Source organism: Polyodon spathula, chromosome 28 (genome assembly GCF_017654505.1).
Source record: "Polyodon spathula isolate WHYD16114869_AA chromosome 28, ASM1765450v1, whole genome shotgun sequence".
Lineage (NCBI taxonomy): Eukaryota > Metazoa > Chordata > Actinopteri > Acipenseriformes > Polyodontidae > Polyodon > Polyodon spathula.
The window spans coordinates 1,320,110-1,332,164 of record NC_054561.1 but is presented as its reverse complement, the minus strand read 5'-3'; the positions used below and the strand labels follow the sequence as shown (position 1 = coordinate 1,332,164).

General features: G+C 38.6%; 2 protein-coding genes across 4 annotated transcripts in view; both read right to left on the bottom strand.

Moving 5' to 3' along the window:
- Positions 1-3,510: 3,510 nt before the first annotated feature.
- LOC121301787 (homeobox protein Hox-B2a-like) lies at positions 3,511-6,057 on the bottom strand. The gene is made up of 2 exons (XM_041231393.1): positions 5,585-6,057; positions 3,511-4,712 (listed from the first exon to the last, which is right to left on the bottom strand). The coding sequence occupies exons 1-2, from the start codon at positions 5,996-5,998 to the stop codon at positions 3,978-3,980; spliced, it is 1,149 nt and encodes a 382-aa protein (XP_041087327.1). The 5' UTR covers positions 5,999-6,057; the 3' UTR covers positions 3,511-3,977.
- Positions 6,058-10,239: 4,182 nt separating this feature from the next.
- The window catches only part of LOC121301930 (homeobox protein Hox-B3a-like), a 59,439-nt gene continuing 57,623 nt past the window's right edge, over positions 10,240-12,055 (bottom strand). For all 3 annotated transcript variants that reach the window (XM_041231652.1, XM_041231653.1, XM_041231654.1), the window contains one exon: positions 10,240-12,055. This exon is cut by the window's right edge and continues 95 nt beyond it. In XM_041231652.1, the coding sequence (XP_041087586.1) occupies positions 11,366-12,055 (690 nt within the window). In that variant the 3' untranslated portion in view covers positions 10,240-11,365.

The window sequence follows — 12,055 nt, the reverse complement described above, 5'->3', positions numbered from 1 at the left end:
CGTTGTCAGCCCTGGGCACTCCTCAGCAGTGACTTTCCGTCAGCCTCTGTGAAGTTCTGAAACTCGACAACAATTCTAATCCTACCCGCCTCACAGACCCCAGCAGTAAGCAGTATTCATTTTCTGATCTGGTGTTTACTAAATTCGCCCTTGGTTCCTAAAGCAGAGTTCAGTTGAACCTGGGCAGTAACTATATTATATTACCAATCAAGTAGAGGTGCATGATAGGGACTTCAGCTGTTCCCGGTCAGGGTTAACTATTAGTGTAATGGCAAGGCCGTTCACTTATCAACAGGGATGTGTGTGTGTGTGTGTGTGTGTGTGTGTGTGTGTGTGTGTACCACTAATGCTGCTAATACTAATAATACTAATAATACTAATAATAAGTGAAATCATACTTTATTAATTAAACAATAAATGCATTGTAGTGTAGCATATTACAAACCCTACAGAAGCACTATCACCCAGCTCTTTAACTTGATCTTGTTGTAATCCAATAATACCTGCATTTCAATGGAGTAGTAAATTACAGAGCGCCTTTAAAAAGAAAAAAGAACTAATATTTATCATAGTAAGAAAGTTCCAGCAGGCACTGTATTAATTACAGACCTGATTCAGGGAGAATTCAGTATGCTTTTTAATGATAACCCCACCCCACCCCACCCTCATTCCTCCCTCCTAGTCTCTCGCATGGGTACAAAGTGAACTTCACAAAGCTGCAAATCTAGTTCTTATCCAAACATTCAATCTAAAAACGACCCCTACTTCTCTGTTTTAGAAAGCAGCTAGTTGGGACATTGCATTGTTGTAATGGCTTGTTGTGTTTATTAAAGATGGTCTGTGGAGCTGACTGGTGTCTTTCACTCCCATGTCTCTGCACTGGATGCATGTCTGGACAGTCATATGCACAGTGAGCTTTCCCTCCTTAGGGAGCTGTATTGATAAGTTGTCACAGTTTGGAAGTTGTCTGGCTTTATTTCTACTTTCTTTGAATTAAATTGCATACATTTGACTCAACAAGAAAATCAAAACCTCATGGTGGGATGGCTGAACCACATTATAGCTAATTCTGCTTGGGAGGTTTTCAGCGACTTTCCTATATAACACATTTATATAAAGACATATTTTTTTCCCCAGTAACCTCCCAGGAGGGCAGACTTGCAGAAAGGTGGTTTGTTTAAAATTCTGCTCTAGTTAATCAGCCGTGCCCAAACTACAGCACGTCAAAGCAAAGTCAAATTTGAAAGATTTTTGCACCATGTATTTTATTCCTGAACACTGGCACTTGAACTATTTTTAAAGTGGGGGTGCTGAAAGCCATTGAAAAAACTGTAACCTCTGTATATGATGGAAGCCATGTAAAGCCAAGGGGGTGCTGCTGGACCCCCAGCACCCCTAGTTCCAGCACCCTTGTTCCTGAATGGAATTAAAGCCTGGTAATATTACATATATGCAATACAGACATCTGCATGTGAAAATGTGCTTGTTGTTCTGCGTTGTGTGGTGCTTGTTTGCAATGGTCACAAGGAAGTATCCGGTGCTCTGCTCAGTTGCATGCACACATTTGCATAGCAAAGAATCCAGAGGCTGGATGATATTATAGATGTTGATCTGTTTTAAATTAACATTAAATGATCATCTTATTGATAGCTGTGAGAAGTGGTGGATCTTGAATTGGATTATAATTTGTTATGCATTCCTACAGTGAAAAAAAGCAAAGAGGAATCCAATGCCACCTTTTTCATGAAGAGTCAGAGTGATAAATATAATGGTTCAGGTTTGTAATTATAGCTTATATGCAATCAAATTCAGGTAGTTTAAAAAAAAAATACTAAAATGTGTTTAATTGAGCTCTTATCAGTAATAGTGGTAGTATAAGAAGAAAAAAAACAGGTAAAGCTGCAATAATAATAATAATAATAATAATAATAATAATAATAATAATAATAATAATAATAATAATAATTAGTTATAGATTATATTACTTTATTAGCATTAAATTCATTGTCGTACAATGTATATCTTTGTGGACATATCTAAATTACATATTTATGTTTATAAAATATAACGTAATATTGTGTATAAAACAGATTAAACACAGTATAGATTACAGAATAGAATTCACGGGCCAAGAGATTATATAATTTAATAAATATAAATACAATATTTTATATTGCATTATAACATCCTTTGTCTATATTGTTTTCAATGTATTAGACCATTCAATTGAAATTATATTAAAGGCCAGATTTCTCTAAGTTAAATAAGGCTTCAAGCCAGAACTGTAGGCCATCCCATCCTGGTCATGGCTCCCTTCTTCACCGCTGGTGAAGACCACTGTGGATCCAGCGCCATTTTATATGCGGGCGGCAGGACAGCTCAGCTGTATTCCCAAACACTGCTCTCGCTCGCTCATAAATAAACTCGACTTGAACGCCTCCCAGAATTGCGCCTGACAGAGCCGGGAAACACCAGTGACTTAGCAAAAGACGTAATATGATTGATTGTTTGTGTCACAGCGATTGATTCCCAGACCGACACCCTTTATTCATTCATAAACCAATGTAGATGTATGGGTTTCGTGTTTATCTCATGTTTGAAAAGAAGCTGTTTTGACACGGCCGCATTCTGCAAGACGCATGTTTGATTGTGCATGCATCTATCTATCCATCTATCTATCTATCGATCGATCTATTCTAATATTCTTTTCTATTTTTTAATCAACCAACAACTTCACGTTTTCATTGTTTGTTTTTTTTTAAATTCCAATCTGCAGTCATTTTGAGAACCATCCTTTTTGTTTTATACAACAGCAGCAAATACAATAATAATAATAATAATAATAATAATAATAATAATAATAATAATAATAATAATAAATAATAATAATAATAATTATGTATTATTATTATTATTATTATTATATTATTATTATTATTATTATTATTATTATTATTATCATAATACTGCATGGCTCTTTTATAGTTTTAGAAAGCTGTTGGTATCGGTTTGCATTATGTTTGTCTGTCTCTTATGCTATAGCATTATATGTGCAAAATGAAGTCAGGGTTGCCCGGAGATAATAGAATGTATCAAACAGGTTTTTAATCTGCGGAATGACCTCGTGCTCTACAAATAGAATCTGTCCCAGATTAATAATATTTCAAGGAAGAAAATGTATAAAGCAGTGCGGTATACTCGAGCATGACAAAAGCAATATAAAATACAATATATTTGTAAAATATAAAATAATGTTAAAATATAAAGCGAAGGGGAAGAAAAACGTGCAACCCAAAATGTCGTTTGTAAAAACAAAATGTATGACTTCAGAACGCACATACAAATACACACAAAGAGACACACACAGAAACACACACACACACACACACACACACACACACACACACACACACACACACAAACACACACACACACACACACACATAATTGAGCCACACACTGCTTTGTAAGCTTATAAATTTTGTTTTTTATTTGATCTATGAAAATAATGTACAATAAATAATTTCCAATTTACTTTTAAAGGATCTCGATAAATAATCTAGTTCTAGAATGTAAAAAGAAAAACAAGGAAATGAAGAAGATGGTCTAACAAATGTAATGTTATATTTCCTGAGTATTTTTTTTTTCGTATTTAAGATTCGAGAAGCCACACCGCTTAGAGCTGAACATGTATTCATAGTTTTAAATAAATAAAATCGCGAATGAATGAATATTAAAAAAAAAAAAAAAACAGTCAAATACCTGATTTTGAACAAATGAATCCACAATGGACAGGGTGGAATTAAACAGAAAGCCTTCTATACATTCCAGTATGAACCCAACTTTTATGATCACGATTCGTTTCTAAATTAAATCAGTACATGTGTATATTTTACATAGGAGGAAAGGCTTGGGGCGCAGGTGCAAAATAAATAAAGAAATAAAGAAATAAAGAAATAAAGAAATCTGTTTTGTTTCTATAAGTGTAAGTCTATTGCACAAAGGGTGCTTGAAAAAAAGTCAAAATCCTCTTCGGAAAAATCGACAGGGCTGTCGAGGGAACTTTGCAAACTGGGAGACAAGCCGTCTGAAATCTGTAGGCAGGAATCGGGAGAAAATAAATTCAAATCGGGGAGCGAGGCACAGTCCTGGGTCTCTGAATACGAGTTATCCGGGGGGTGAGATGCGCAGCCACGGTCCGTTGTTGTAAAGCTATCTGGTGTGGGCGAGTCGTACAATGGAGCCCTAATGCTTTTCTGGGGGGCTGCCGCATGCTCCTGCGGGGTCTGCCTCGGCTCTTTAGCAGATTGCTCCTTGATACAAGTATTATTATTGTTACTCATAATAGAAGCAGCTGACCCGCACGCTGTTTCCCTTTCTAAAGCCGCCGACCCTGACGCCTCCACGGGCTGGCCGGCAAACAGAGAGCCGTCCTCCTCTTCTTCCAGGCTCTCGAAGGAACCCGGATCCCCTTCTTGGCCGTCCCTATGGTGCGTCGTCTGCCTTTTGTGCTTCATTCTCCGGTTCTGAAACCAGACTTTGACCTGCCTCTCGGTAAGATCCAGCAAGGCGGCTATCTCCACCCTGCGAGGCCGGCAAAGGTACTTATTGAAGTGAAACTCCTTCTCCAGTTCTAGCAGCTGGGTGTTGGTGTAGGCTGTCCGGAGTCTCCTGGAGCCGCTCCCATTATCCAACGCGCTCTCACGGGCCTCTGTAAACAGAGAACCACAACCAACCAAACAAACAAACAAAAAGTTGAATTTAACACGTATCCATGACAATACACTCCATTATTATACCATTATAGCCTATCATAAATCAGTGTACTAGCTTTAAAAAAGAAGGGAAAAAAGCAAGAAGTAATTTAGTTTTTGACTCCTTCCTTCCTTCCTTCCTTCTTTCCTAAAAAAAACACTGGTTTAGTTGTTCTTCTGTCAACATTTTTGCAAACCAGCTATGCCCAGCGCATACTTTCCCAACCCGCCGCAATCTGTTTTGTTTTGTCTCACTGCCTTCATACAATATAGCTTAAGACAAGATAACTACGTCTTTATAAAAGTGCACACTGGGCCCATATTTCATAATGCTGCGGAATGCTACAGTGCGTTTACAGGACTTCTAGAAACATTGTTTAAATGTAATTAATGTTCAGCTAAAAACACCACATAAATATCACTGGAAATCATTTTGGTTTGGGGCTGTGATGTCCAGCAGTATAAAGCATCCTTACGCCACAGGCATTTATTATATTAATAAAGTTACACAAGTGACAGGGAATTGTCCTCACAAACCGTGCATGTACATGAAGTCCAATGGGTAATTGCATCCCAGATACAAGAAACCATACCGGGCTGTAGAATCCACTGCACTCAATTATCTTTTGCAATATTTGAAATATTAAATGCATAAAGATCCCATTAAGAAAATAATGAATTAGCATGCATTTATGTATAGGTTAACATCGTTTTAAACGTAGCTGTGCTTTTAATATATATTTATAATATATATATATATATATATCATATATTATATATAATATATATATATATATATATATATATATATATATATATATATATATATACGCAGGAGAACCGACTCCATAGCCGGAAAAGCCAGAAGAAGACGGCGAGGGACAGGCGGAGGTTGCCCCTGCAGTGGACTGGTGACGGTTCTTCCTCGAGGATTTCTTTTCCTTCATCCATGGGAACTCGGCTGCCGCTGGGGCAGAAGGAACCGGGGGAGTCGGGGACTGTTGTGCAGGTTGCTGCTGAAGGAGGCCATTAGGAATCCGTTTTGGGCTTCTCGGTCGCGGCTGGCTGCTAGCGCACGGGTTTAGGCTGGGAATGGTGTGTTCAAAAGAAGGAGGAATTAATGTCGAGTCCTTGATTGATGAACTTTGAAATGACTCCAGGACAGCGGGGAAGGATGTCAGGCACTCTGCAAAGGAAGGCTGGCTGTTTATGAAGCCGATCTCCCTCTCAAATTCAAAATTCATCGCTTCTTCGGGTTCAAACGCAGATGAGCGTGTGTGTGTGTGTGTGTGTGTGTGTGTGTGTGTGTGTGTGTGTATATATATATATATATATATATATATATAATATATATATATACATACACACATATACACACACACACAACAACAACAACAGAAAGGAAGTATGGGGAGCCCTGCAATGTGTTTTGTTGTTTGCGGGCTTTTTGTAATTGTGTATATTGGTGATATTACAGACATATGGAGACTTAGGTCTATTAAACTGGAGACTAGGGCGAAATTGTATCCAATTCCTGGTCACGTGACCATGCATGGCCAATGGCAATCGGAGGGCTTGTGGGAAAGAAGAAAGCATTATTTTCTTCAGTTGATCCAAAACACAGCAGAGTGGATTTGTGTATCTTGGTAGGGGGTCATATTTCCAATAAAAACGCGATTTATTATTTTTTTTTTAGCGCACATTAACTTCAAGATGCAATATCGAGGGCGCAGAGCTTGATACACCCCAAGCGCGCTGCTTCACTACCTGTATGGCCAAGTGTCCGTTCCAGCTCGTATACGAGATTAGCACATACAATCTGGCAAGCTGTGCAGTAATGAATATAGCCCATTAATCTTACAAGTTTGACAACCCGAGTAGATATTGGAAGCAAAAGCAACTTTCTCGAGTTGATCGAGGCGCAGTCTCAACAAACACGAAGTTGAGATGAACTGTTAAATGCATAACAATATACAACCTGTATTATACTGTTTTAAAGATAGTCACTGTTGAGGTTGGCGTTACTGGTCTCGAAAACCATTGTTGCGGTCAGTGTAAGTGATCCCTTCAGGATTCAAATGGTACCATTTAAATTATTGTGTTGCTATTGCGATTGTTGTTAAAGATTTTGTAAGGATTTACTGAAAAAAACAACAAAAATTGGGACAAACTCTTAAGATCTATTGGCAACTTTTAGATTTTACTTTCCAACGCTACAAATGTATTTACAATCAGTAGCACGGGTCACCGAAAGGTCGCAATTTTAGCAGGATCATTCTAAAACTGACTGCATTCCTTTGTTTTTCTCCTAATCTTCATTTACTTTTTTTTTTTTTTTACTTTAAGACACAGCAAAGACACAACCCCTCTCTGGTTACGTGTTTCCAGCCCACCACTTTTAAAGCAAACGCAGAGGAAATTATATTTTTAGAGCTCGAGTGTTAGAATAATAGCCACGATCAATCTTCTCTCAGCCAACGCTTTTGACAGTTAAAAGCTTCCAAACGCGCTCAAGAATTCGAGCCTTTTGCTGTAGATCCCAACAAAGGGAGATATATGTCTGCTATGCATCCCAGACAAACCTTTTTTTTTTAATTATTTTTACAAAGCTTAATTTGAAATGTCTAAAATATCAAGCGTCATGCATTAAAACAAACTTGAATCTGCAAATCCCCCCTATTTTATACTTAGTCTTTGTTTTTTTTTTGTTTTTTTTTTTGCACCTGGTAAATGTGTAGGAAGTGAATTCAGTTCGTGCATTGAAGCCTGGCCTCTTCTGTGTCCATAAAAAAAAAAAAAAAAAAATCTGTGTGGGTGTGCAAAGCATTTAAAGAGAAACACACAGTAAAGATCGAGCTGACTTTATATGAGAAAAATTCAAGACACAGCAAGAGGGAGCTGGCGTTTTTTTTATTCTCTGATATTTTTTGTACTGGGATATATATCTTATATATATCTCTATATAATATATATATATATATATATATATATATATATATATCTATATATATACAATGAATGTTTCTGGGAATATTTTGAGACCCTATACTGGTAAAGTCAATGGAGATGCACGTGCAATTATTTTGTATTATTTGAATATGCTACTCAAATTTAATGTCAATCACAGACTGACATCCTCATTTAATAGCCTGTGATACATATTTTAAACGTTTTGTACACCTTATATGAAATAGTATTGATGTTTATAATTTTGGCATTTGATGTTTTTTTTTTTTTTTTTTTTTTAGTATTTAGTGACTTTTTCTGAACTAATGTTAGAAACAAAGTATTACATAGTGTAAGTTTAAAAGTGTGGCAATAAATTTGAGATTTGAGAAGACTGTGGGGAATGCATGCTATTAGATATGCTATTGGATCTTTTTAATGGTTTTATGGGAGCTATGCCTTCAGTTTTAACGTTCAGCAGGGGTATGGCTTGACACAGTGGTAAAAGAAATCGAACAGTATGGCGCCGGGTACTTTAGTCAGAAGCTACATCATCCAGAAAATTGTATTGGAGCGCAAGCACGCTTTGCATGCTCCTGTAGCTTTTAAATGTTATTTTCACATATTTTGTATTAATGGTAAACAGGTCGTTTAAATGCGTGCGTGTGTGTGTGTGTGTGTGTGTGTGTGCGCGCGCTCGCGCGTGTATGTTTTAATGCAATGTTTTCTTTTTTTTTTTTGTTTTTTAACCTCAATTATGTTTATTGTGTTTTTTCTTAATGATTTAAAACTGGATCTTACTTTTTATCAAAGCCAGCGAGTTAAAAAAATAAATAAATAAATACATTGTAATTCTCCTGAAATGCAAGCAGCACTTTAAAACTGCCCTGCCTTTAAAACTGGAACTACCCTCAATACCCATTCCTTAGATTCTTTTCTTAATGATATATAGAACGGGTTATGTAAGTTCACCATTTTTGAACGGGTTAGACCAGGTTTGTCAGATCAAATAAATCACAGGAATGCCAACAAGTACAGCAAAGAACTGGATTACTTTATACTGCTGTATGCTTTTATAAAAGGTTCATATATTTAGTCAAATAACTACATGGGCGCCGAAATATGCTTCACTAATAAATGTCTGTCCTTTGTTTGCATTCTAGATCTAGTGCTTTATTTAGTTTAAGAACACGTGACTCATCACCCAAGATTCCAATTCCTCCATGTTTGCGCGAATTTGCGTGTAGTTGAATGGCAATAAGATATACAGGGCATGTGCTGGACTCTTTCTGGAGAAAAGAACGTGTGTGTGTGTGTGTGTGTGTGTGTGTGTGTGTGTGTGTGTGTGTGTGTGTGTGTGTGTGTGTGTGTGTGTGTGTGTGTGTGTGTGTGTGTGTGTGTGTGTGTGTGTGTGTGTGTGTGTGTGTGTGTGTGTGTGTGCGTGTGTGTGTGTGTGTGTGTGTGTGTGTGTGTGTGTGCGTGTGTGTGCGTGTGTGCGTGTGTGTGTGTGTGTGTGTGTGAGTGTGTGTGTGTGTGTGTGTGTGTGTGTGTGTGTGTGTGTGTGTGTGTGTGTGTGTGTGTGTGTGTGCGTGTGTGTGTGTGTGTGTGTGTGTGTGTGTGTGTGTGTGTGTGTGTGTGTGTGTGAGTGTGTGTGTGTGTGTGTGTGTGTGTGTGTGTGTGTGTGTGAGTGTGTGTGTGTGTGTGTGTGTGTGTGTGTGTGTGTGTGAGTGTGTGTGTGTGTGTGTGTGTGTGTGTGTGTGTGGTGTGTGTGTGTGTGTGTGTGTGTGTGCGTGTGTGCGTGTGTGTGTGTGTGTGTGTGTGTGTGTGTGGTGTGTGTGTGTGTGTGTGTGTGTGTGTGTGTGTGTGTGTGTGTGTGTGCGTGTGTGTGTGAGTGTGTGTGTGTGTGTGTGTGTGTGTGTGTGTGTGTGTGTGTGTGAGTGTGAGTGTGTGTGTGTGTGTGTGTGTGTGTGTGTGTGTGTGTGTGTGTGTGTGTGTGTGTGTGTGTGTGTGTGTGTGTGTGTGTGTGTGTGTGTGTGTGTGTGTGTGTGTGTGTGTGTGTGTGTGCGTGTGTGTGTGTGTGTGTGTGTGTGTGTGTGTGTGTGTGTGTGTGTGTGTGTGTGTTTTACTAAGGTAGCCCACAAGGTGTTCTAGAACTCTTGAGTTAACGTAAATTTATTTATAAATTTCTTAACCAGTGGTCTGTTGAGAACTAGCAATGGAAAAAAAAAAAAAAAAAACAAATAACAAGGAAAATTCTCAAAATGATTATTTTTTTCTTTTTTTTTCTTTTGGCTATACTTCTTCTAATTAATGACTATGCAGTAACAGTCTGATTCTGTCCTCGTGCCTCCAGTATAAATCATTACATTGTTAATATATACAAGGGTAACCCTAATCTACCGATCTACCTAGATTACAATAACTCAAATAAACTTGTTTACAATAACATGAACACAACGCCTTTTTTTTTTTTAATAACAGGTAAATACTAAAAAAAAAAAAAAAAAAAAAAAATACATTTTTTTCTTGATATAAATACATAATGTGTGGGATAAATAATACAAAAAAATATTTTAAAACTGGCTATAACAAATAAATGCATATTTAGGGATGTTCACTAGAACACACGTACTAAACGACGCCGTCGATTGGTGCTGATTGGACGTATTTCTTATGAAAAATTATTTGCTTCACCCATTTAAAATGTAAACTCTAAGTGCGACAAAATATGCCCCGGAGCAGAACGCATTAGCAAATACCAAAACGTCTTCGCCTCTGCTTAATTTCCAGGACATAGAATTTGTTCAAATATACCCTGTTTTCACGTCAAGTCAAGAGAACATAGAAAAATGTGGGCTGTTAGCATTAGCGTTGCCTAATGCAAGTGAACCCTAAAGATTGTTAGAGAAAGAACAAACCCCACACTATAAAGAGGCACAACTCTAACACACGGAGCTGAAGACTCTGAATGTAAACCTTATAAATAATAAGTCCCTTTTTTTAAAAAAAAGAAGCAGAATAACAAAACAACAATAACAACTGGAGTTAAGTTGCTAAGTTTGGATATTAACTCTACTGGAGAAACGAGGGGACGATTCCATAATGGCAAGCAGCTTCTGCCAGGTATGTAATTAGTAAAAGAAAATGTATCGTGGTAAAGGATTAGTGGACAGTATGAGGGAATGAAAGAGGTAAAGTGAAATGGAAAGCAAAATAAGTACCCAGTGGTTTTTAGTTGTTTGATTTTTTGGTAGTTTTTTTCTTGAGTCCAGTTTTAACTGCAAACCTGTTTTTTCACAGACTGCATGAATTGTGTTTGAATGCGTTATGAAAACGATGTCCAAAGTCACGTTAAAACACCAAGTGCTCGTAAGACAACTCAATTTCTACAACAACAACAAAAAAGAGATATATACTAAATAAATAAATAAATGTAAGTCCTGGATTTACAGAACCTCTTTCCAAAACGCATGCGCTGGAGTTGCCAAATTTTAACCAACCGGCTATTATACACAATGCTAAACATTGTGTTGTCTCTAAGCGTGTTTGTGTGTGTGTGTGGGGGGGGGGGGGTCTTTTTTTTCGGACAACAATGACAAAAACCACTGGGTAGCGTGCTGTCCCATTGCAGTGCCCCTGTTAGTCGTGTTTCGATATCAAACCTGCTACAGATGCGTTAACTTGGGCGCTTCCTGGATTCTACCCTGAGAAGAATGATGCGCCGAAAGTTCTGTGTACGTAGGATGAGGGTCACATGGCCCATGGTGTTGGCTAGCTGGCAACTGCGGCCCACCGTTGTAGTCCATATTGTTAGACTGGTGATGGGCCAGGTGATTCAAGCCGTACAGAGATGGGCCAGAGGCCGGCATAGAATCCACATAGTTTCCTCCAACGTACACGGGACTACCTTGGATGCTGGGAGTCCCGTATCCACCGCCGTTACCCTGTAAACCGTGGGGGTCATACTCCGGCGCCGTGCTGCTATATTTGTGCTGGGAAGAGCAGCTTTTCATTGGGGTTTGATAGGCCGTTGACATAGCGTAGGCGTTCTGGTGAGGTTTGTTGAAAGACGGTGGGGAAGGAGCGTCGTAGCTGCTACTCATCGGGTGAATGGGGTTCATGAAACCAGCCGAGGACTGCATGGGCAAGGGCGGGCTGCCTGTAGGGGACGGCCCGCCAGAGGAGGACCCCAGCCCTTTCAATTTCTGGTCCTTTTTGTACTTCATTCTGCGGTTCTGGAACCATATCTTGATTTGCCGTTCACTGAGGTTCAACAAGTTTGCCATTTCCACCCGCCGCGGCCGGCACAGATACCGGTTGAAATGAAACTCCTTCTCCAGCTCCACCAGCTGCGA